At 40.3% G+C, this 26,764-nt stretch overlaps 1 protein-coding gene across 1 annotated transcript in view; it reads right to left on the reverse strand.

Annotated features, from left to right (window-relative positions):
• Positions 1-16,743: 16,743 nt before the first annotated feature.
• Positions 16,744-26,764, reverse strand: part of LOC130542977 (cGMP-inhibited 3',5'-cyclic phosphodiesterase 3B-like) — a gene marked incomplete at its 5' end in the record, with an annotated part of 28,718 nt that continues 18,697 nt past the window's right edge. The window contains 4 exons of the mRNA XM_057308222.1: positions 16,744-18,604; positions 19,838-20,090; positions 23,713-23,874; positions 25,751-25,954. Of these exons, the coding sequence (XP_057164205.1) occupies positions 18,390-18,604; positions 19,838-20,090; positions 23,713-23,874; positions 25,751-25,954 (834 nt within the window). The remainder of the gene's footprint in view (positions 18,605-19,837; positions 20,091-23,712; positions 23,875-25,750; positions 25,955-26,764) is intronic.

The raw sequence follows: 26,764 nt of genomic DNA on the forward strand, positions 1-26,764 counted from the left end.
AGGTACACTACAAGATTACCACAAGTAATCAAAACAGTATGGTACCAGCACAAAAATAGACACATAAATCAATGGTACAGAATAGAGAGCCCAGAAGTAAACCCACTCTTTTATAGTCAATCTACAGGATAGGAGGCAAGAATATGCAATAGGAAAGAGTCTCTTCAACAAATAGTGTTGCGGAAACTGGACCACTTTCTTACACATACACAAAAATAAACTCAAAATGGATTAAAGACCTAAATGTGAAACCCACAACCATAATAATCCTAGAAGAGACTATAGGCAATCATTTCTCTGACATTGGCCATAGAAATATTTTTTTAAGGTATGCCTCCTCAGGCTAGGGAAACAAAAGCAAAAATAAACTATTGGGGGCATCTGGGTGGCTCAGTCAGTTAAGTGTCTGCCTTCGGCTCAGGTCGTGATCCCAGGGTTCTGGGATCAAGCCCCACATCGGGTTCCCTGCTCAGCAGGAAGCCTGCTTCTCCCTCTCCCTCTGCCTGCTGCTCCCCTTGCTTGTGTTCTCTCTCTGTCAAATAAATAAGATCTTAAAAAAATAAAATAAAAAATAAACTATTGAAACTACATCAAAATTAAAAGCTTCTGAACAGCAAAGGAAACAGTTAAAACAAAAAGACAACCTACTGAATGGCAAGGATGTGGAAAAGAGGTACCCTCATACACTGTTGGTGGGAATGCAAGCTGGGGCAGCCACTATAGAAAACAGAATAGAGGTTTCTCAAAAAATTAAAAATTGGATTACCATATGCTCCAGTAATTCCACTACTGGGTCTTTACCCAAAGAATATGAAAATACTAATTCAGAAAGATATATGGACCCCTATGTTTATTGCAGCATTATTTAAAATAGCCAAGAGATGGAAGCAACCCAAGAATCCATTGATAGATGAATGGATAAAGAAGATTGGTATGTATATCCACCATGGACTATCACTTTGCCATAAAAAAGAGTGAAATCTTGCCATTTGCAACAACATGGATAGATGTAGAGGGTATAATGCTAAGTGAAATAATTCAGTCTGAGAAAGACAAATATATGATTTCACTCGTATGTGGAATTTAAGAAACAATGAAAAAGACAAACAAAAAACGAGAGTCTTAAACATAAAGAACTAATGGTTGCCAAAGGGAAGCAAAAGGGGGAATGGGTGAAATAGGTGAGGGAGATTAACAGTACACTTACGACGAGCATTATACTGTATACCTGAAACAATATACTACTGCATGTTAATTATACTGGAGTTAAATAAAATAAAATGTAAAAAAAAAATATTTGAGCTGTCGCATAGCATAAAAACAAAAAGGAAATTCTTAAATCCTTTTGAAATCAAAAAATTTTAATAAATTCTTCAGAAAAGATCCACCACTACATTTAAAAATTAATGCATATGATCAAATAGAGTTTACTCTTGGAACATAGGAATGGTTCAACATTTGGCAATATTATTAATCATATACAAAGAATTGAAGTGGATATCTTCATAGATGCTGGAAAGTCATTTGATAAAATTCAGCACTCAGTAAAATACAAATCGTGGAATGAATATATACATATGTACACCTATTTAAAAAGGATATGTATATTTGCGAATATATGTATGTAAAGTATATATGCACATTCCAAATCTGGTGTGGGAATATTGGAGACCTTCCTTTAACGTTAACAAGAAAATGAGTCCACTATCATCACTACTGTTTTCACATTGTATTAGCTAACACAATTAGAGAACATTAGATTGAAAGAATTGGGGAAAACAGAATGAAAGTATTTCTATTTGCAGATGGTATAACTATATCCCATAGAATCCGTGAGAATAAATAGATAATTCAATAAAGTAATGATATAAAATTAAAATACAAAAACATCAATAGCTATTATATGTCCAGCAACCATTAGATGTATGAAAGAGAAAGTACCATTTTTCAATATTGATAAAAATGAAATAGCAATAAATATAACAAGAATATGTAAAAGATGAGTCGAAAAACATAACACTCTTGAAAGAGGACTTGTGCAAATGTGTAGACGCTATATTCTTGGGTAAAAAGACAACATAAAGTCGTTGGTTCTCCATAGGTTAATGTATACGTTTAATGTGGTCAGGTGTTTTGTTTTTTTAATAGACCTGTTTCTAGTATAAAGTTTGAATAATAAGATAGCTATTTTTTTTAAATTTTTTTTAATGTTTTTTTATTATATTATGTCAGTCACCATACAGTACATCCCCAGTTTCCGTATGTAAAGTTCGATGATTCATTAGTTGCGTGTAACACCCAGTGCACCATGCAATACGTGCCCTCCTTACTACCCATCACCGGTCTATTCCATTCCCCCACCCCCTTCCCCTCTGAGGCCCTCAGTTTGTTTGTCATAGTCCATAGTCTCTCATGCTTCATTCCCCCTTCTGATTACCCCCCTTTCTTTATCCCTTTCTTCCCCTACCGATCTTCCTAGTATAAGATAGCTATTAATAGAGGTGCGTGGCTGGCTTAGTCAGTAGAGCATGGGTTCTTGATCTCAGAGTTGTGAGTTTGAGCCCATGTTGGATGTAGAAATTACTTAAAAATGAAATCTTTAAAATAATTTTTAAATAAAATAGCATAATAATGATATGAATAGATAAATAGAAAAATAACAAAGAATAATCTACATTTAAAAAGTCAAGTCAGTGAAACAAAGATGGACTTCTAATTTTTTTTTATTTTTATTTTTTGAGAGTTTTGTTTGAGAGAGAGCATGAGCGAGGGGGAAGGGCAGAGGGAGAGGGAGAAGGAGAAGGAGACTCCTCACTGAGCAGGAAGCCCGACATGGGGCTTGATCCCGGGACCCTGCGATCATGACCTGGGCCGAAGGCAGACGCTTAACCACCTGAGCCACGCAGGCGCCCCAGATGGACTTTTAAATAAATGGTATTGATATTGAGAGTACTCTCTAGTGATTTGGAAACAGCTAAAAATTTGGATTCGTATTTCATAGCCTGTGCCTTGATATACTATAAATGACTTAAAAGTTTAAATTTATAAAAGCCATAAAAATGCTAGAAAACACGGATGAATCCTTCTTTAACTTTGGAAGGAGAAAGCCTTTCTAATTACAACTCAAAATCCAGACGCTATAAAGTAAGACATACATTTTTGGAGACTGGGTCCACATTCCGTATGTTGGCCTGCCTTGTTTTGTTTTGTTTGACAGGATTTGTCCTGGTGATCGCTCCATATCACTATGTAGAAATGATCCCCACCTAGTAACAACAGAGCTTTGTGAATCGGGGCTGGTGCATGTAACCAATAGGATGTGACGAAAGTGACTGTGTGACTTCCAAGGCTTGCCTAAAGAAAGGCACTGCAGTTTTTCGCCTTGGTCTCTGAGCTCTCATTCTGTGGGGAGCTGGCCACCATGTCATAAGGACGCTCAAGGACTCCGGTGGAGAGGCCCACATACGGAGAAACTGATGGGAGCATCAGTTGCCGGGATCGGCTCGCCCACCATGTGAGTGAGCCACCTTGGAAACAGATCCTCCTCAGACCTTCAGATGACTACAGACCCAGCAAGCATCTGACTGTGATCTTGGGAGAGACCCTGAGCCAGAACTGCTCACGCGGCCATTTCCTGACTCACAAAAACTACAATAGATGATTATTACCAGTATATTTTGGGGTGATTTCTTAGCATTGGCTAATGAATACAAAGAACGATGTATAAAATATGTCCCCTTTTTGTATGAAGTGGAGAATAAAAGTGTGTGTGTGTGCACGTATGCACTTGTATTTGAATAAAAAGCAGTAGCTGGATTAATACAAACTAATGAAAATGGTCATTCCTAGGAAACTGAGAGAAAAGGGTAGATGAGGATGGGGTGGAAGTAAGACATTTTACTGTGTCCATCTTTGATTACTTAAGTTTTTGATTATCAGTAATTGTATTTGTTATATATATAAAACAAACACATAGTGAATATATAAATATAAATGGATAGAATTGAAACCACAAAAAACAAAGGTATTCTTGAAAATTAAAATTCATCTTCTTCTTTTTTTTTTTTTTTTTACAAAGTATTAATACCCAGATTAAATTGGAAGCTTAGTCTAAGGACAGAAATTAGGCATGGTTATTTTCAAAGGTCCCAAGTGATTTTAATATGCAACTAAACACTGTCTTAGGAGAAGCTCTTTTTCAACTTTCCAAAACTGACAGGAACAGTAATGGAAAATTTAAACAGTGCTGTAATAAAGAAACAATGCATTATTTTTTTAAATGTCTACAAAGAAAATTCTATGTGTAAATGAATTCACCAGTGAATTCTAACAACAATCATACAAATACTTCTAGAGAATAGGAAAAGGCACACCCCCCAAATGATTTTTTTTTTCCATGCTAGAATAGCTTTGATACCAAATTCATGTCTATTTAAAGACAGGGAAATTATAAGCCAATCTCACTCATGAACAGAGATGTGAAGAAATATATATGTGTAAATCACACATATAACCAACGTTGTTATGCAGACACCCATCAGATCTGGTTAGGGCCTCCATCATAGCCTCATTTTAACTTAATTGTCTCTTTACAGGCCCTGTCTCCAATTGGGGGGTTAAGACTTCAACACATGGATTTGGGGGAATACAAGTAAGCTCACAACAACAAGGTAATGAAGAATTCTGTGGCCAAGGTCTAAACAAAAGAGGAAATCTGGAGACGTGAGCTTGGACTGTCACACTCATTTTCTCCTTGAGTTGTGAACCAATCTGGGGGAGGTAACTCACAGGCTAAGAAGTTAAGCACAGGTTTTGATGGATTCACAGAGCTGGGGGCCAAACACTTGGAGAATAAATATAGCCTACCAAGGGACCTAAAAAGCTATACTCTCAGAGTAAGAGTGAAAAAATGGGCTACATTGAAAGTGACCACCAGCTTTGATTTGTTTCAGTCCCTGGTGGGACGAAGGTGATTCAAGATTAATAATCCTAATCCCAGCATCCTGCCAGAGGCAAACAAATCCTCTCTGGAGGAGGATAAAAATCCTAGGCCTTAAATATTTCTTCAATTTTTTCATATACATTGTTGGCAGTCAATGATAACTAGCATGTAAGGAGACAAGATAATGACAAATCAAAAGAAACAACAGACAACAGAAAGACCTTTAACAGATCCAGATAATAGAATTATTAACTGCTAACTTTACAACAAATATGCTTAATACATTTGTAGTGGACACTCTGAGTCCTTTTTTTTTTTTTTTAAGATTTTATTTATTTGACAGCACACAAGCAGGGAGAGCTGCAGGCAAAGGGAAAGGGAGAAGCAGGCCCCCCACAGAGCAGGGAGCCCCCGATATGGGACTTGATCCCAGGACCCCAGGATCCTGACCTGAGCCGAAGGCAGACGCTCAACTGACCGAGGCACCCAGGCGCCCCACTCCTAGTCCTCTACCATGATGTATTTATTGGGTGGATTCACTCACTCCACCTATGCCCCTACTCGTACCCCCAAGTGTAAGCTGCTCATACTCTTTCCCAGAAGAATAGTCCACAATTGATGAGGTCCTCTCTCCTGGAATTCCCTAGGAGGTTAGCCTGAACTCACGCCCCCATCCCTGTCCCAGAAGGCAGTAACTCACTAATCCAGGAGTACTGAGATTTGCCTCAAAGAGCACAACTCTGTGATGCTATTGGTGCTTCAGAACTATCCTATGGGATCAGGCTGAGGATTTCAGCCACATCAATGTCGGGCTTCTTCCCATGCCTTATTCTGCTCCTCTCAGAAGCTTTCCCTCAATAAATCAGTTGCACAGGATTCCCTAGCTCAGGCTCTGCTTCTAGGAAACCTAACATGTTTAAGATTGAAAAATTCATCAGGGAATTAAAAATTATAAAATAGAAATTCCAAAACTGAACCATAAATTAGCTAAATTATAAGAACTTAGTGGATAGATTTAGTAGTGGACTGCAATATAGTGAAGAAACGGCCTAGAATTAAACACAGAGATAAAGGATGGAAAATGAAAAAAGTGTAAGTGATGAAAGGGATATAATAATATCTAACATTTATGAACTTGAAAACCTGGAGGGGGAGAAGAGAAAGCATGGGACAGAAGTAATACTTGAAAATGTAATGGCTAAGAATTTTCCAAAACTGATAAAAAAGTTTAAGCCAGAGATTTAAGAAGCCCTATGAACACCATACACAGTAAATAGAAAGAAGAAAAACATCACTTCAAAGCAACAATAAAACTGATCGCTAACTTCATAATAGAAGCAGTGCCAATCCAGAAGACAAAGGCATGGTATCTTTACATGCTGCAAGAAAATAATTAGGAATATGACACTCCGCCTTGATAAGCTTCACTCCAAAAGGTGAAAGGCATTTCAAACAAAGAGAAGTCAGGTGAGTGTCTTCAGCAGGGAGAAGAGGGGACTGAGGTGGGGAAGAGGCATGTGAGAGCTTCTGGGTAGACAGCAAGGTTTGCTGCATGGGGTGTTCAGAGCGTCTTATTTTGCTGCATGTATTTCTGTATGCTCCCATGTATATTGCACAAAAACATCAATTTTTACCCATTGTACTCATTTTTTAAAAGATTTTATTCATTTGAGAGAGAGTGCTACTGGGGCACGGGCAGTGGGAGAGGGACAAGGAGATTCCACACTGAGCCCAACTCAGGAAGCTGGATAGATTTAGTGGATTTAGTCTCAGGACCCCAAGATCATGACCTGAGCTGAAATCAAGAGTTAGATGCTCAACAGACCGAGTCGCTCAGGCTCCCCCCATTGTACTCACTTTTAATGTGAAAACATTTCATTTATAAATTATCTTCTGAAGCAGAGGAGCCTGTATACTGAATGAAGAATACTGAATATTTTTCAAATGTTGTATGTAGTAATGATGAATACAAGGTCAGCAATGTTGAGATCTATAAGAAATATATCTGGCCATTCATGCAATGAAAATACATTTCTAATATATATTTGGGCCTCATTCATAGTTCCTGGCTTACAGCTCCCAAACCCCTTGGAATTTCCTGAGCGATAAGAGCAAAGAGAGCATCTTTTACTATACTGTTTGATCTCTCCTCTTCGGTTTCTAAATAAACCCTTCAGAGCCATAAAGGTGTAATGGGTTTCTTGTTATTCATAACAAGCTCCTTTCCACCCCAGCAGGGTTTATGTAAAGGAGGTGACGTCGGCGTAATGCCTTACTGTGAGGACTGGTTGTCAGGAGAACCAATCATGATCAAAGGGTTGGAACTTTCAGTCCCACCCCCTGATTTCCGGGGAGGGGACAGGGTTGGAGGTTGTATCAATCACCAATGGTAAATGATTTAATTAGCTACACCTGTGGAATAAAGCCTCCATAAAATCCCAGAAGGAAGGGGTTTGGAGAGCTTCCCAGTTGGGGAATCAGAATGCTTCATGCGGTGTTGTGCTGGGTCTAAAACTCCGTAAGGACAGAAGCTCCGTTGTTGGGGAACTTACCTTCTGTATTTCTTCATCTGGCTGTTGGTTTGTATCCTATAATATCCTCTGTAATAAACTGGTAACTTGTGAGTAGATGGATTTTTTTTTAAGTTTGGTGAAGAACTCTAGCAAATTAATGGAACCCAAAGAGGGGGCTGTGGGAACCTCCAATCTGTAGTCAGTGGGTCAGTCAGTGAATGGCGTCTGAAGCAGAGGACAGTCTTGTGGGACTCAGCCCTTACCTTGTGGAATGTGATGCTATGTCTGGGTAAATAGTGTCGAAGTTGAGTTGAATTGTAGGACACTCAGCTGGTGTTGGAGAATTCATTACTTGGTGGTAATGTGAGAAAACCACATTCCACATTGGAATTGGTGCTAGAAATTTTAGGTTTAATTTTAAAATAAAATTTAACACTTAAAAATTGAGACTTCTCATAAAAATCTGTATTTTTTTTTAAGATTTTTTATTTATTTATTCGACAGAGACAGACAGCGAGAGATGGAACACAAGCAGGGGGAGTGGGAGAGGAAGAAGCAGGCTCATAGCGGAGGAGCCTGATGTGGGGCTCGATCCCATAACGCGAGGATCACGCCCTGAGCTGAAGGCAGCTGCTTAAGGACTGCGCCACCCAGGTGCCCCTAAAAATCTGTATTTTTAACCTTGTCTTTAAAAATGAAGTTCTATCAAAGCTGGACTGGCATTTCGAATGGCAAAAATCAAGTATACTTTAGTTGCGGCTTTTTACATGCTATATCCATATTTACTGCACCAAGTCCACATCATTAGTTTGTAATTTCTATCTGGTCTCGTAGGTATTTAAATATGTGACCTCCACTTAAAACATCTGAAGAAAGCTCTCACTTGCGTCCCACTGTGAATCTGCTTCTACAGGCAAAATATTCTAGATTCTTTATATTATTTGATCCTTATCCCCCTTCTCTGGACCTCTTTTACTTACCAGTGTTTTGGGGTTTTGGTTTTTTAAACCTATCATCTAGTTCAGAATGGAGTGGATGCGGACACTGTATTTTGAGGAACGGAGTTTAAGAACCGCCCGTTTGTCTTTTTTTTTTTTTTTTTAACCAGAAAAACAACAACAACAGGTAATTAACAACAGCTCCCAGTGCTTTTATTAGTAGTGGTCTTATTAAACCAGCCCTTCATTTATCCTTTACTAAGAGCAATTATTTGAGTTTAAATGCAAGGAATCATGTTTTTTCTTCTTAAACTTCATCAACTTAATGGTGGATTTTCATATCTTTATTAATCTTCTGTGTCTTCATTCAGGCTGGTAATACTGAGACAGCTGTTAAGGGAAAATAAAGATAAAACTGCAGCAGACAGATACCCACTTAATTGTTTTCCCGATGAAATTAACTGTGAATATTCTCATTAAAATCTTTCCCTAAAAAATCTGGGAAACCCCAATGGGAATTTTGACCAGGTGAAGCTTGTTCAAGAGAATTAAAACAAGTCTAAGACCCTAAGCTTGGGGACTGTTTCCAAACTGAAATTGGTAACAGCAGGATTTGAGACTGTTCTATAAAAATGCGGTAGAAATTTGTACACTGATAGCACATGACAAAATTCTAAACTTTCAATTAATTTGAAAAAATCCTGTTTCTCAATTCTTGGGATTTTCTCTTAAACAATGATACCATTTATAAATGATGACAGTTTTATGTCTTCTTTTCCAATTATTATGGTGGTTTTTCTTACTAAGGTTAGAAGCTCTAGGACAATGTTGATGAAAGTGACGATAGTGAGCATGCTTAGCTTTTTAAGGGAATGACATTTCACCATTAATATGACCTTTACTGTAGTTTTTCTTCATGCCCCTAGAACTTCAGTTTGCTTCTCTTCTAGGTTTGTCTTTTTCCCCCTTCCTACCCTCCATCCTTCCTTCTTTCACTTCTTTTTTTCCCCTTAAATGATAAAAGGATGAATTATTTATCTCTTGAGATAATCTTTTTTCTTTTTTAATTGGCTAACATGTTTATTTTTTAATTGAAATATCGTTGATATACAATATTATACTTGTTTCAAGCATACCACACAGTGATTCAACATGTAAATATTGGGAACCCTTACCACGGTGTTTACCTTCTGTACCATACGATGTTATTACATTGTTATTGACAGTATTCCGAGCCACACTTCACATCCGCGTGACTGATATATTTTATAACTGGAAGTTCATACCTACTGATGCCCCTCACCTACTTCACCCATCCTTCCAAACCTCTCCTCCGGCAACCATCAGTTTAATATCTGTATTTATGGATCTGTTTTTATTTTTGTTCATTTGTTTTGTTTTTAGATTGAAAATGTGAGATTGTATGGTGTTTTTCTTTCTGACTTATTTCACTTAGTTAGCTTAAGGACCTCAAGGTCCATCCGTGTTTTCACAAATGGCAAGATTTCTTCCTTTTTTATGGCTGAATAATATTCTGTTGGACATCTATGCCACATTTTCTTTCTTTCTTCATCCATCAGCAGACACTTAGGTTGCTTCTATGTCTTGACTATTGCAAAGAATGGTGAACTGAGGGGTGTATGTACCTTTTTGAGTTAGTGTTTTTGTTTCCTTTGGATAAATACCCAGAAGTGGACTTGTGGGATCTTACGGTAGTTCTTTTTATTTTGGGGACAACTTTCATATGTTTGTCATAGTGGCCGTGCCAGTTTACTTTCCCACCAACAGCACACCAGCGTTCCCTTTTCTGGGACGCCTGGGTGGCTCAGTCGGTTAAGCGTCTGCCTTTGGCTCCGGTCATGATCCCAGGGTCCTGGGATTGAGTTTTGCATTGAGCCCCTTGCTCAGCAGGGAACCCGCAGCTCCCCCTCTCTCTGACAAATAAAACCTTTTTTTTTTTCTTTTAAGATTTTATTTATTCGCCAGAGAGCACAAGCAGGGGGAGCAGCAGACAGAGGGAGAAGCAGGCTCCTGCTGAGCAAGGAGCCCAGTGCGAGACTTGATTCCAGGATACTGGGATCATGACCTGAGCCAAAGACAGCCACTCAACCAACTGAGCCACCCAAGAGTCACAGTAAATCTTTTTTAAAGAATGCCCTTTTCTCTCCTTTCCCGCCAGCACTTGTAGGAGTGGTTACTCTCAGACAGACAGGAGCTGACAGGTGGGGGTGACCACTCCCTGCGGTTTTGATTTGCGCTTCCCTGACTGGGTGTCGAGCACCTTTCCATGTGCCTCTTGCCATCTGTGTCTCCTCTCTGGAGAAGGTCCGTTCAGAGCCTCTGCCCAGTTGTAGAATCGGAGCGGGCTCTGGTTGTTGTGGTGCGTGGTTCGCTGTGGGGGTGTGGGAGTGCTTCGTGTGTTTTGGATCTTAACCCCTTAGGAGATAGGCCTTTACACATATCTTCTCCCACTCGGCGAGTTGCCTTTTTGTTTTGCTGCTGGCTTCCCTCACTGCGGCTTTTCAGCTTGATGTAGTCCCAGTTGTTTGTTGTTGCTCGTGGTGACCTATCAAAAAAATCAATGCCAACATCAGTGTCCAGGAGCTAACTGCCTGTTTTCTTTGCGTTTTATGGTTTCGTGTCTCACGTGTAGGTCTCACATGTAATCCCTGTTGAGGTTATTCTGTACATGGCGTGAGAAAGTGGTCCAGTTTCATTCTTTTACGTGCAGCTGCCCAGTTTCCCAGCACCATTTCTTGAAAAGACTGTTCTTTTAGCATTGTATATCCTTGGCTTCTTTCTCATATATTGACCCTATTTGTGGATTTATTTCTGGGCTCTCTCCTCTCGTTCTTGTATCCATGTCTGTTTTTATCTCATGACTATTCTGTTTGATAACTATAACTTTATAATATAGGTTAAAATCAGGAAGCATGTTATCTTCAATTTTGCTTTTTTTTTTTTTTAAGATTTATTTATTGAGAGTGAGCATAAGCAGGAGTAGGGGCAGAGAAAGACAGAGAACAGCAGACTCCTCGCCGAGTGCAGAGCCCAATGTGGGGCTCGATCGCACAACCCCAAGATCATGACCTGAGCCGAAATCAAGAGGTGGATGGATGCCTAACTGAGCCACTCAGGCACCCCTAGTTTTGCTTTTTTCTTAATGATTTCTTTGGCTATGTCTTGTGGTTCCATACAAGTTTGTCAATTATATCTCTCTCAATCTTAAAAATGCCACTGGAATTTGGTAGGGATTGCGCTGAATCTGTAGATTGTTTTTGGTGGTCTGTACGTTTTAACAATATTCTTTCAACCATGAGCACTGAATTTTGCATTTATTCAATTTTCTTCAATGTGTTACTTTTTTTAGTGCGTATGTTGTTTTTTTTAAAGACTTTTTATTATGTTCAATTAGCCAACATATAATACATCTTTAGTTTTTGATGTAGACTTTTTTTTTTATTATTATTTGAAAGAGACCAAGCACAAGCGGGGAGAGCAGCAGGGAGAGGGAGAAGCCGACTCCCTGGTAAGCATGGAGCCCGATACAGGGCTCCATTCCAGGACCCTGGGACCATGACCTGAGCCAAAGGCAGATGCTTAACTGACTGAGCCACCCAGGCGCCCCAAGGCGTTATTTATTTTAGAGAGCATGTGCGCAAGCATGGAGGGGTGCGGGAGAGGGAGAAAGAATCCAAGTGGTCTCTGTGCTAAGCACGGAACCGGTCACCAGGCTCGATCTCACAAGACTGAGATCATGACCAGACCTGAAACCAAGAGTCAGTCGCTTAATCGACGTGCCACCCGGGTGCTCCTATGTTGTCCACCTTCCTAGTTGTATTTTTATGTATTTTCTCTTTGAAATTATAAATGGGATTCTTAATTTCTCAGGTATTTCATTGGTTTATAGAAATGCAACAATTTTTTATTTTGTACACACCAACTTTACTGAATTTGTTTATTCTAACAGGTTTTTGTGGGTTGTTTTTGTTTTTTGTTTGTTTTTTGGTGACGTCTTAAGGGTTTTCTATATGCGTATAATATCATGTCCTCTGCCAATAGAGACTATTTTACGTCTTCCTTCCAAACTGGAAGCTTTTATTTGAGTGCTCTGGCTAGGACTTCCAACGCCATGTTGAATGAAAGTGGTAAGTGTAGGCACCTTTGTCTGGTTTTTATTTTAGAAGGTTAGCTGTGGGCTTGTCCATATAAGGTCTTTATTATGTTTCTTCCGTTACCCACTTTGTTGAGAGATTTTATCATAAACATGGTGAATTTTATCAAACGTTTTTTCTGTTCTCTTGAGATATGATTTTTATCCTTCGTTTTGTGAATGTACTGTACCTACATTCTGTTTGTCTAACTTAATGAGCTAAGGATCCAGCTTATCAGCCTTTTTTCCTAATATTAACCTCTGATGCCCTAAGTTTCTCTTCAAGTGCCATTTTCACTACATCTTAATTTTTGGAAGGTAGTACAGGTTTTCTAGTTGTTCACCTCTACTTATGTTTAAATGCCCATTATGATTTCTTTATTTAGCCTGGAGTTTAGGAGCAATTTCTTTATCTATCAAGCATACACAGAAGTAAGTAACAAAAAATAACTGAAGCCTAATGGACTTGTGGTCAGAGAACATGGTTTGTATGATACATATTCTCGAAATTTATTGGGACTTGCTTTATACACAAGTGTGTGGTCAAGTTTTATAAGTGTTCTTGGATTTTTTAAGGACAAAAATCTTTAATTGTTGGGTTTTATGTTGTGTATATGTCTAATAAGACTGTTCACTGTGCTGTCTTATATTTTTATTAAGTTTTGGTCTGTTTAACTTATTGTGTTACATCTCCCATACAGGTTGTAGACATGACAATTTTTCTCTGTAGTTCTGCCAACTTTTGACTTACGCATCTTTGAGACTATTTCATTAAGTAAGTACATGTATTTTATGTACCTGGTAAATATCCTTTGCAAAACAGAGATAATAATACAATATCAACCTTAAAAGGGTGGTGATAATATAAATTGACATCAAATCACAAATCACTGAGAACAATGTTGTAAGTGCTACCTAAATGCTTGCTTAAAAATCCTGATAGATTCAATGTGCTGCTCCAAAATAGTGATTATTTACATCTCTGGTGGGTATTGATATTTTAAAATTAGTTCCTACCTTGTTTTTTTCCCCCTATTTGTCCTGTTCCTCTTTTCTCATTTATGACATTTTTATCAATTCAGGTTTTTTTACTTCCCTACCACTACCAGTTTAGAAGTTATGTACTTTTTATTTATTTTTTTTATTTTTTTTAAGATTTTATTTATTTATTTGACAGAGACAGAGACAGCCAGCGAGAGAGGGAACACAAGCAGGGGGAGTGGGAGAGGAAGAAGCAGGCTCCCAGGGGCTCGATCCCAGAACACTGGGATCACGCCCTGAGCTGAAGGCAGACACTTAACGACTGAGCCACCCAGGTGCCCCAGAAGTTATATACTTTTTAAAATGTTAGTAGTTTCCCTTAACTCTAGCATTTTTCCTGATTTAACAAAGTCTAAAGTTAATATCTTAATTTCCATTTTGAAACTATATAAGACCTTTTATCTCTTGATTGACATGTTGTTATCCGGGATTTTAAGGCCACAAAGTAATATTTTCGTTCATATAAATGATGAATGATTTAAGACTTACCTAATATATGGTTTATTAATGTTTACTTTTCCTTCTTGCATTGCCTGTCTTCCCTGTGGGTCCTTTTTCTTCTTTTCTGAAGTATACACTTGAGAATCTTGCTACTCTTAAGTGTGGTCAACAGACCAGTAGCATCAACATTACACCACCTGAGAACTTTTTAAAAAAATATCAGGAAACTACTTTTAAGAAATACAGACTCCTGAGGTCCACTACGAATTTACTAGATCAGAATATGCATTTTTTAAATTTTTATGAGCCATTTCTGCTTTTATGGAATTCCTGTTGACTTTCTGCCCATTTTTTAAAATTAAGTATTATGTGATGTTAGTCACCACACAGTACATATTAGTTTTTGACGTAGTGCTCCATGATTCATTGTTTGCATGTAACACCCAGTGTGCATGCAATACGTGCCCTCCTTACTACCCTTCACCGGGCTACCCCATCCTCCCACCCCCCAGAATGTGCATTTTAACCAGATCACAAGTGATTTATATGTATATTACAGCAAGCTTTAGAAGCACTGCTCTAAAAATTTCATAGGTTAAGTCTATTGATGGGAAAAGATCAGTGTTTATCTGAAAATGTCTCTTTATTTTACCCTCACTTTTGGTAGTCTTGGTGACTAACTGTAATTGGCTTCCCCCCCCAGCACTTAGCAGTTAATGTTGTAGTGACCTCTGGCTTCCACTGTTGGTACTGACAAGTTTGCCATCAGTCTTATGGCTCTTTGTACCTGGTGAATCTCCCCCCCCCCCGCCCAAGTTCCATGCCCAACATGGGGCTTGAACTCACGACCCCGAGATGAAGGCAAATGTTCCACCAACTGAGCCAGCCAGGCGCCCTTGTACCTGGTGATTTTTAAATTTCTAACTGCTTGTTCATGTTTTGTCACTCTGTATCTCATTTCCTTAAACGTTTCGTGCATGCTTATTTTACATTGTTTTGATGAGGCAAGGCAGCCTCCGCAGGCGTTGGGTGATCTAAAGCTGCTCCTGAGTTCTGCGCTTCTCCTTCAGGCTTGTTTTCTTGGGTTTGGTGACTTTCATCGAAGTTCTCCAGAAAAAGCGAGCCAATAGGATATACACATACCCCTGCCCCTCCACCACATCCACCGTCTGCCCCTTCTCTGGTATACCCGCTTGCAGAGAATGACATGGACCCGGCCGCCCGGAGCAGAAATCTCAAAGTCCCTGTGGTCTTCTGACTACCATATCCAGTTAATCGCCAGGGCAGACTGATTCTCCATCTCCGATCTCCAGTCTACTCACTTCTCTGTTCTCCTATAATCTTTCCATGTCCAGATCAGGGAGACCTCCCCATGTCTCATCTTATTCTTCTATTTGACATAGTATGTTATTTGAATGATCTTCATAAAATGTAATCAATCAGGTCACTCTTCCAGATTAAAACTTTTTCAGTTCCCCATTTCCTCGAGGGAATAAAGTTTAAATGGCACGTCATGCTTCACCAAGGCCTTCATTAGCCGCCCTCTCTCCACCACTGCCTTCCAGCCACCCTCAACCTCCTTCCGCTCCTCCAAGGGTGTTGCGCTCTTGTCCTGGCCTCTACACACAGTTAATCTCTCCACAAGCAGCTACCTCCAAGGTAAATCCTAATTCTTGCTTCTGGGAAGCTGTTCATCCGGGCTCCACAGGCCAGTCGCCATCCCCGCCCACTCTCTAGAGCTGCTCAGAGTAGCCTGGCAACTAGAATAAACCAGGGCTGGCTTTATTCGTCTCTTTTGTGAAGTTCCTTCCTATGAGATGCAATCTAGAGAGAGGAAATGTTTGACCTCAGCAATGCTAGAGTTTACAGGATTCTTATAAAAAAAGAAAAGACCAACAGCACCAAAGAATAGCAGGAAATAGCCTTCAAATCAGGAAATAACTTTAAAAAGTAGTTTGTTTTATATGGAAAAAGAATGTATGGGTAAGCACACAGATACAGCACTACAAAATTATTTCTAAGACCAGTGAGTTAAAACAATATTATAATAAAATTAACCTGATTCAGTAGTAACCAAAATAGAATACGTAATATGCCTCATGGCAATTTCTCTCTCTCTCTCTTTTTTTTTTTTTTTTTAAGATTTTAGCTGTCAGAGAGCACGCGCACACAAGCAGGGGCAGCAGCAGGCAGAGGGAGAAACAGGCTCCCCAAGAGCAGGGAGCCCGGTGTGGGACTCGACCCCAGGACCCTGAGATCATGACCTGAGCCGAAGGCAGACAAAGCTTAACCGACTGAGCCTCCCAGGCGCCCCTTATGGCAACTTTTCAAGTAAGACTGCATTTAATAGCACTGTATATATTTAATATAGTCACATTCATTTCTTAAAGTTTATGAATTTGTTTCAGCAAGGATACTTCTTAGTGTTTCTTTGGTCTATTTTAATATGTCAATTATTTAGCAAAGGTTAAATTTAAAAGTTAAATTATTTAAAAATGAGTTCTCGGTAATAGTATTTTTAATAAAAATATTTCTTTTGAGAAAATATATACATTAACCCCAATACAAAATTTTAATAAAGTAGAAAGGAAATCTGAGTCTCATTAGGCATATGAACACATGTGAATTTATACACATGGACTTTGCAATAGCAGAAATATACTTACGCAGGATGCAAAATGTGTACCAAGGAAATAAGAGCACAGGATATATACATTTTAAGTGCAAACTCAATAAATTAGTTAAAATTTTATTACTTAGTAATGTGCGACCAGGTTACAAATTATGTGGCAGTGGTAGCAAAAGTGACAGGAAGGAACTTTGCACTCAACATGTCTAATAAATAAAGCTCGGTGATTCATTCAATATTATACAGGATCAAAACTTCCAACACTTCCATAGATCTTTAATATCTCCGAGATATGCCAAATATTTAGGTAGGTAAGAAATTGCCTGACATCATACTTAAAAGGAATCATCTTGGAAAATTAATGGTTTTACTGTCTACAAAAGCCATACAGATCCAAAATATGGTCTCCAGGAGAAAAAAAAAAAAAAAAAAAGATTAGTCTTCCATCCTGTTATCATTTAGGCTGCTCTTTAGATCATCAAAAATCTTTCACGACTCAGGTACCCATCTGTACCTTAGGAGTTCGTGAACATTGTAAATATGGTCCATTTTCTTCACAATTAAGTATTCCCACCATTTTTTTAAAGGAATTAGACTCACAGTTGGGCTGTAGCAGTACTGAGTAGTCCTAGGTCACTTCTGTCATGTAGTCTCAAGGCAGCAGGAAATCCACAAAGATGAGCATCAGTTTTCCAGTGACTAAACTCAGGACACCTAACATACGGATCCGGACATAAGCACATATTCCAATTATTCGCTGTGGCTTTTGGAGCTCCTACTATTTCTTTTGATTAGACTCAGATTTATCTAAGAAAGAATAATGCTCATCTCATAAATTGTCCTAAAGATGTTAACCTTTTTTCTTCTGACAAATCTGCGTTTATATTAAGTAAATGTTTAAAAATACGAATCCTGAGCAACAGTAGTAAGAACAGTTTTGACTGAAGAAGAAAGTCGCTTCATTGTTACACCCGAACAGCTTCAGAAACTCAGCCGTGGAATTAAGTCAGTAAGACTGGAATTCAGACTTCTGATGTCCCGGGCAAACCTGAGTACTCTGAGCGGGAATCGAACACACATAGTAGGTAACACACAACAGTAAGAAGCATCAGAAATCGATGCACCTGGATTCTGTTATATTTAACAAAGGTCACTCGGTCTTTCACGGATAAACCCAGCTGGGAGCAGAGCACCGAACAGTGTCTTGCACTGAACAGACCCCTCTGAAAGGCAACACTGGATTCCTTTTTAGATAGGCACAGACTCCCCCGCCCTACCCCCTCCCACCAAAATGTTCAAAGACCTAAAATACAAATTGGGGGAAAGAAAAAAAAAAAAAAACAACAATATGAATCCTGTTTCCATGAAAGCAAAAAGTTCCGGCCACTTTGGAAACTGAAGTCACTTGAATTTTTAGTTCTAGCTACCGCTCACGAGAAAGAAGAGTTTACTACCCGGCAAAGCATGATTACGACAGAGTGCTGGGATACCGGCGAAGGCCTCAAGCAGCGCTTCGCCACATGAGTCAACGGAAGCCGCGCTCTAAGGACACCTGCGTAGCCCGTGCGGCGAGCGCGCACAGCAGCGGGAGCCGCCGGCACGGCGAGCAGCCTCTCGGTAGCCGGGCCTGTCCCCGCAGGAACGGCCCGCTGCGGGTCTGCCCACCGAGCGCCAGGCGGTGTTTTCTGACCCCGGGCGCAGCCCTCGGGGCTTCTTCGATAGGCCTTCTCTTCTATTCAAACTGTCTCTCCTCCTCTTCATCTGCTTCTTCGATGACCTGAATGTCATCTGCTTGAGGTAAGGAAGGATTTTCCACCTGCAGTTTATTCCCATCAGCTTTACATTTCTCTTCTTCCTCTATGATCTCCTTCCATGTCTTGTGGTTTTCCGTGAGGTGCTGCATTAGCTGACAAAATATCCGCCGTCTGCCTTTCCTCCTCTGGGGTTCTGCGAAATGTAAAAGCAATACTTATAATCATAGCAATACAATTCCTTCAGTCACTAAATATCCGAGTGCCTGTTTTTTCCAGGCACTTACCTAAGGCGCTGGGGTTGCAGTCATAAACAGTAAGATAGAAATAATCTCTGCACTATGGCGCTCCTGTTCTAAGGGAAAGACCTAGGTAAGCGAAACACGAGACGATGTTAAGTTGTTACTGGATGAAAATGAAGCAGAGAAGGGGATTAGGGGAGACTGGGTGGGGTGAGAGAGGAGGATGGTCCTAAAATTCTGAAGGACAAATAGCAATGTGAAGTTAAACCACCTTTTTAGGATTTAAGTATTGAATTAAACACTCTTATCTAGGTTTCAGTGAATATAAGCAATTTCTGGAAGCCAGTCAGCTTGTCCAGGACGATGCTCAGACGGTGGTGGCAGAAGACTACTCTTCCTTACGCTAGTCCTGGTACAACCGGACGTGGGGGCGGGTCTTCCTAATCATGGTACCTGTTCTCGTTTACAGCATGCTTGGGATGCTAGGTGTAACTTCAGATCTTTAAAGAGCAAACAACGGACTTCGGTCACGGCTACAACGGTGACACTTCTTTTTCCATTTATATTCACTGCTTTCTACAGAAACTACGTCCCTACAGTTTGGCAGTCCAAATCCATAATAACACAAAACTTGCTTCTCCCCTGAGAAGCTACAGAAGATACGTTTCCTCTTCTCCCCACTATTGGCATCCATCTTCCCAGTCGTTAGGAAGGGCAGGTGAGCAGGTGGGGCAGCGCCAGCCCCTCGCACCTCCTCACCTCACAGACTCCGACACGGTGACAGCCCTACGGCGCGTGCAGAAGCAGAGCCTCCTGAAGTGGACTGGCCCCGAGGAGACGCTACTTTAACCAAGACCACGGGGGCCGCGCTAGCACGTTCCCCGGCCCTCGGGGGTTACTCAAGAGACTATTCGAGCTGAACATTCAGAGAGTAGTTACTCAACATACAACTACTGGATCCGTATCTTAAAAACCAAGATCCACGGGCGTCCGGGTGGCTCAGTCGGTTAAGCGTCCGACTCTTGATTTTAGCTCAGGCCAGGATCTCAGGGTTGTGAGATCGAGCCCCACTTGGGATTCTCTCTCTCCCTAAACACATACACACCCCCCAAAAAACAAAGATCCAAATTTAATGTTATTAACTGCAACTATCCATTTAAGAAAACACAGCATCCCTCTACTCTTACTAGGATTTAGATTGTCTTCTATTTCTTCATCATCGGTATCTAATTCATCACCATCTTCACCGGAACAGCTCTCCGTGTCCTCATCGTCTTCGGCTTCTATCCACTGACCCGGCAGCAAGCCCGCAGCGTCGTAGGAATTACACAGGGGCCCCACGATATGGGTGATGAAAGATTCTTGGAGTTTTGCTAGTTGAGGCGAAGAACGATCCATGAAGGGACTGATGGGTAAACCGAGGTTTGCTTCTTCATCTCCCTGATCATTTTAAGAAGAAAAGTACATTTTGAACTGTTGAAAGAATAACCACTGAGCTTTGCTGTTAAAATTATCTTGAGATTTTTTAACAGGCATAGTCTACATCAAAATAATTTTCACAAAGAAGTGTCTAATTACTCTGTCATTTCAACGGTAAGAATTTCTCCAATATTTGAAAAATCCTAAGCAAGACTTTATTTTCACACCCCACCAACCAGGATGATTGATGTTCAGTGAACAAGAAAAATATACACTAAAAAAAAAAAAAATCAACAAATCTAACAACCTGAAAAATTTTATGTCTCTTTCTCCTGGGGGGAGATGGGATCAGGAAAGCTAGTGTTGTACCTTAAATGCCCAGAGTTGAATTTTGCAAATGCCTTTCAACCCCCTACCCGTTTCTAACAGCGGGAGCAGAGGCAGGAGTGGCTGAGGTGAGGGGCGTGGTCCGCTGCTCCACCGCCTGCCCTCTGACACCCTCCCCCGTGGTCTCCAGGGCTCCGGACAGCGCAGTCTGAGGGGACAGATGTGGTTTCCGAACCCTGCTTTTGCCACCTGCTGCCTGTGCGGTGTTGAGCAAGCTCTATGCCCATTTCATGTGTAGAATCTTAACAACCTACTTTACGAGGCTGCTGTGAGGAGGAAAAGCAGTATTAGCTCCGGTACCGAGCCCAGTGCTGAGCGCTCCCCAAAGGGTACTACTGACATTTTCGTTGCTGGCATCTGAACTGGTGGGGAAGGAATAAACTCCAGAATGTATAAACTGTGGGCAAGCAGCGTCTCTGATGAGGCAACACTGTCCTAGGGAAAGAACCGGAAACTGTGCTAGTGACTGGCCCATGATTAAAAAGCTATGATTTTTACTTTCTGTGACCAAAAAAACCATTGTTTACAAAAAAAAAAAAAAAACCAGGAAAAAAATCTCAGTTGGGTTTATCCACAGGATTCTACAATTTTATAAGTTTGGCTTTTTTTTTTTTTAAAGATTTTATTTATTTATTCGACAGAGATAGAGACAGCCAGCAAGAGAGGGAACACAAGCAGGGGGAGTGGGAGAGGAAGAAGCAGGCTCCTAGCGGAGGAGCCTGATGTGGGGCTCGATCCCAGAACGCCGGGATCACGCCCTGAGCCGAAGGCAGAGGCTTAACCACTGTGCCACCCAGGCGCCCCAGGCTTTTTTTTTTTTTTAATAGGAATTTGGCTTTTCTAAGCCCATGGCACTCACATGACTATAGGGGTGTAAAGACAGGATAATTAATAAATAAAAAGTTGGGCAAGATTAGAACTGTGCAGCCACATCTGCAGATGCCGGATGACAGCGCGAGCAGACTGAGAGACTGGATAGCGCTGATGAAGACGGACCAGGCCTTCCATACAGATCAGTACCTTTAACCCTCGTGACCACTCTGATGGGGCGTCAGAGGACCTTTTTTTCCTTTAACATACAAATACTTAGATTAAGTAAAACTGTCTGAAATAATATTTTTTAGTGATCTAGAATTATAATAGCTGAACTTTAATGAGCACTTATGTGTCAGGAACTGCTCTAAGAACTTTATTAGTTCACCTACTCCTCACAGCAACCTTATGAGGTAGGTACGATTAAATATTCCTATTTTATCAATGAAGAAACTGAGGCACAGAGAGGTCAAGTAACTTACCTAAGGTCACATTGCTGGTAAAGAAGAGAACCCAGGATTCAACCTCAAGCATTGATTCCAACTTTAATTATAAACTGGGTCTAAGTGAATTTGTGAGTCTTAAATCGGCATATACTACTACTTTATTACCTCTGCACAGATAATATCAAGATGGCATTTTCCTTAGTGTAAAATTCTTTTGCAAATACGAACTGAAGCCTGAGATCAGCTTCAATTATCTTTGAGAATGGAGATGGTAATTTGCAAATACTATATTGTAATCTCTAGGTAAATATTTATAACCCTTTAGATCTCCAAATTATATATAATTTAGTTCAAATGTATCAAAATAGTAAAACATTAATCTCGGAACACTTAGGTATTCCCGCGGTTTTTTCACCATATAGCATTTTGTAACTTGTCAATAGCGGAGTGAGCCTTGGGTAGGATGTTCAGCTAAGATGGCCGAGAGACACTGCACAGTCACTATTCCATACCGTTTGGGCGTAACACGGTATAACAGATAAGTACACACGGTTTAGGGGTCAAATTCATCACCCCTGCTGGAGCAGCTACTCGGGGTAAGAAAACGGTCTCGAAGGCCTCATTTCGAAGACCTCTTGATCTTGCCTGACTATCACGGGCAACAAGGATTCCCAAGGAATGCAATTCCAAAGTAAAGAAGACGTGTTCGGTATTTGGGAGAAAATGAAATGCTGGCCTGTGGGGAAATCCATATGCTTCTACGTTGTAGGGAGCTTCAGAATTGGACCCAAAAAATGACAGATTCTGCAACGTGGTAGTGAAACCAGTAACCAAAGGGTTAACGGGACTCATAAGTGCCACCGAAACTTTGTACCCAACTCTGCTCTTTCCTGGAATGCAGCTTGCCACCGTGCTGCTATAGATGACCCTGCCTGACATCATGACGGCAAAATGCTGAGTTAGTCGTTTGGCAGAGACTTCAGGCTTTACCAAGAAACCAGCCAGAACCGGTCAGGACCACCGACCTTCTCTGAGCACGGACAAGTGTCCAATGGATAAGCTTTTAATGTAGAAGGGCCTAACCCCCCTCCCCCAACTCCCATCATGCTAAGGATGCCATTTTTTCTGGTCAGGGGTCATTCACTGACATGAAAATACACGCGGCAGACCCACGCAGGTGTAGACAACGAAATGACTTCAACCCCTCCCGACACTTCCTAACCTCCTTCGCTTGATTTTGAAATCACACAGCTCCTCTCCCTTTTACCCACACCCTTTTCATCTGCCTTTACGTAGTCCCGACTCTCCCACTTTGAGGAGGCAAATCGGAGGCCTGCCCTTCCTAGTGTGGCTGCCTCTCCAATAAACTCTCTGATGCACACAGCATCTCGGTGACCGGCTTTGCTGCGTGTTGGGCATACAAACGAGTTCAATTACAGGAGTGTTATCTGAAAGATTTTAAAACCTGTAAGAGCATGTTTTTATCTCTGAATCCTTAAAAACCATGAAATACCTCCTCTCTCCCCATTTCTAGCCCTCAAATACCTTACCCTCTGCCAAGACTTCCACCCAGTTGCTATTTCTAAGGCAGTCAGGCAGTCTTTCTACAGCAGAGTTGAAAATGGGTTGCTATTCTTTAAATATAATCTAAGTATGCCCTGGATCGATTAAAAACCACCTCATCTGGAAATAAACTATCCTAAGTTAGAGGCGCTCAGGGTTTTAAAAGAGACCTGGAATCATGATGTAGCCTAGCCTTACCTCTAGCCTCAAGGGACATTCGACCCGTGTCAGATAGGCAATAAGCTATTTTTTAAATTTTATCAGCAAAAAAGAGCTGAGAAAATACTAAGACCAGTGCAAGTTCTACAATTTCTAACTGTTTCTGGTCAAAGTAACCAGACTTCACACATTTAATGTAGCTATCCAAATCCCAAAGACCAATGTCTTCAGATGGCAGCTCTCAAAAATCCCGCCCATCTCACGTTTCAACTTACCTGCTCATAAAATTCATTGACAATGCCTTCTGTCCATTTCAAATGCAAGTCCCGAACTTTCGCTGGGCCATTGATGTCTGCCAGTTTAATGCACACTTGGCATACTAAGAGGCGATCGTTCTCATTGCTCCATTCTATACCATTACTATTTACATCGTTGGCCTATTTTGGAAAAACAATTATTTTAGGTTCCGAGGGCACAGTTTTGTTTTTTTAACCAAATCATCTTAAAACTGTTTCCTCTCTAAATTATAGGAAGGAATATGGGTTAAGTTTCCCTTTGAAGTGTCATTATAATTTTGTTTCACTGGAAGCAGAGCACCATAAAAACATAACAAACCAGGAGTTTCAATATCTGTGATTACCACAGAAAATTGTAACGTGTGTACATATAACATATGTTAACATAATTATATGTATATGCAAAACATCAATAAATCACTTATGAATTCTAACTAATTCTACTTCAAAAAGAACACTTAGGATCTACAGAGAAGTTGGCTTCAGCTGTGAAAGGAAAATATGATATAGTTGAAAGAACACAAGTCTTAAACGCTGATCCTTATGGTTTCAAATCCTGACTCAATGATTTATTCATTGTGTAATACTGGAAAAATTACTTAATCTCCTTGAATCTGTCTTCATCTATACAACAGGAAAAGTAGTACCAATCTAGCCATATTACCATGAGGATTAATAAACGAAAAATGTTTTGTTCATAGTAAATACTAAATGCTAACACTGTTATTTAAATGTAATTATCATCACTAATTTGGCATATTACTCTGCCTTTCAAAAACTCAAATTTTCTCTTGTAAAAAAATGAAGTAAATGGGCCAGAGCAGTGGCTTTTGAACTTTGGTTTGAAGGCAGTTTTTTTGGAACACCAAACCCTTTTGTCAAAGGAGAATTTATGTAGACCACCACTATAGAAAACACAAGGAGAGCTTTTTTGATTGAAACCATGCAGGGGCCCTAGAGCCCCACTCATATGGCATTTTCCTGAGAGACTACAGAAGAGAAACCTCTGAGGAACCCAGAGTCAAAAGTACTGGACTAGGTGATCCTTTACCTGTGAAAACTTCTATTACCCTGACTGAAGCGCTTAAATGAATTTTATTATTAAGTAGAAGTTAACAGAGCCACACAACTATAAAATAATTTTAAAGGCATATGGATCTCTCACTGATTTTTAGAAGTATTTTATTAATATCATGACAGCCACAGACAGGGTCTCTGCCTAGAAGGTTAAATCTAGGATTCCTTTGTTATCAGTTCCTCTCCCCTGAAGGTACACCTTTCCTATACGTCACAAATGTCATCAGGGAAACAACAGCTTCCTGCCAGCCAAAGAGGGAGCATCCTTCCGTCAGTAATCCGTAATGCAGTGGTTCTCTACATTTTCCCACCCCCCGATGTCTGAGGGATAGAACACATTCCAATGAGTACCCCTATCGCCTCAGGGCAGGGGTTCCCCATTCCCTACTGAGTGTGAATTCCTGACGGCAGGGATTTCCACCTGTTCTCTCCTTATTCTTTGCTGGCACGACTGCACATTGAGGGAGATCCCAGGTAGTCGTCCGATGAGTGCATTATTCTCAAGTGGAAGAGTGGAGGGCACTTCTCTCCCACACCAGCCAGTTCAACGCTGATAGAAAGAAGGGACTAACAGGTGACTGAGGGAAGCATAACTGGCTTCTGAGAAACACATCTTTAATTTCCTAAGATAGCTTACTTGGCACCCTGCACAACTTTCTCCAATCTGCCCCTAAAAGCTTTTGACGTCATGAATTGGCTTATCACCATGCGAAAGAAAGTTATAAGACTATGTGTCAGAAAGGAAAGGTAGCAAGAGAGAGTATGTTTAGGACATGTTATAGTAAGAGTTATTTCAAAAATATTGACAGATATATTGTCTCACATCAGATATTATGACTTTATGAGTAGTATTAATTCTCACTTAACATTATAAAAAACTTATCAGTAATACAATAATGATTTCCACCACTGAAACCAGACAGTACATTGTATCACAAACCTTGGCGTTGAATTCAGCAAGGAAATCAAAATGCTTTTTAAGATCTGTGGCAAGGATTGCTTCAATGACTAAAAAACGAAAGCGCTTGAATTCCACATGATCAAGATTAAGAAGGAAGTTGTATTCTGGGCGAGAGAGATACAGATTCCAAGCTGATGCCGCATGATGATTTTCTAGAACAGATCTGTCGTTGTACAAAACTGCCTGAAAAGTAATAAAAATGAGTCAGGCGTCTCAGAGATATTAATCTTTAATAATAAACAGCGTTAGGCTGGAAGAATACAAACAGTGAGTAACTACTCTATGCCCAGCATTTTAATATCTGAAGAAGGCTTGTGAGAATTTTCTAAATGAGTTTACTGCAGTATAGGAAGGGTAAGGCAGACCTTTCCAGTGAAAGGATAAGTCGTCTCCAAAGTTCGTCTTTGCAGACAGCTTGCTGCCCTCAAGAGATGTCAAGTTGATATTGGAGGTCCACTTCATTGAACCCGTGAGCCTTCTTAGATAAAGCTTCTGTTAGCGAAGTCATTAGAGAGAGAGAGCGGGTTTAGGGATACACTTTTCTTCTTCAGCTAGCGTGGAATCAGTGGTGCTCAGGACCGAAGAGGAGGAAGCAGCAGCACTGTCCCGGGTGAGCAGCAGTCCTGCGTGTCCAGGAAGGACACAGTCCTCCACTCTGATCCTGGCACAGTGCCTGGGAGTAAGGTAAACACACAACTCTCTCTGTTCAGGTGGTGTGCAACTATTCACTTCTTATCCACCTCATTTCAGTGCAAGACCCTCGGTACTCTAGGACTTTGGAATACAGATTTTAAAAAGCAGTGGCTTATAGGTTAGAGCGTCTTCTAGCTCTAAAAATTAAGCAATTAAAAATTATTAAATAAGCATAGTAATTATTTTTAAAACTTCCACAATCAGTGGTAAAGGCTGGGGATAAACATAAAAACCTGTCCCTGTTTTCATAGAGCTGCTTGTTAACAAGAAGGAAAGATAACAATAGAATGCAATCCACAT

Source organism: Ursus arctos, unplaced genomic scaffold (assembly GCF_023065955.2).
Source record: "Ursus arctos isolate Adak ecotype North America unplaced genomic scaffold, UrsArc2.0 scaffold_67, whole genome shotgun sequence".
Classification (NCBI taxonomy): Eukaryota; Metazoa; Chordata; class Mammalia; order Carnivora; family Ursidae; genus Ursus; species Ursus arctos.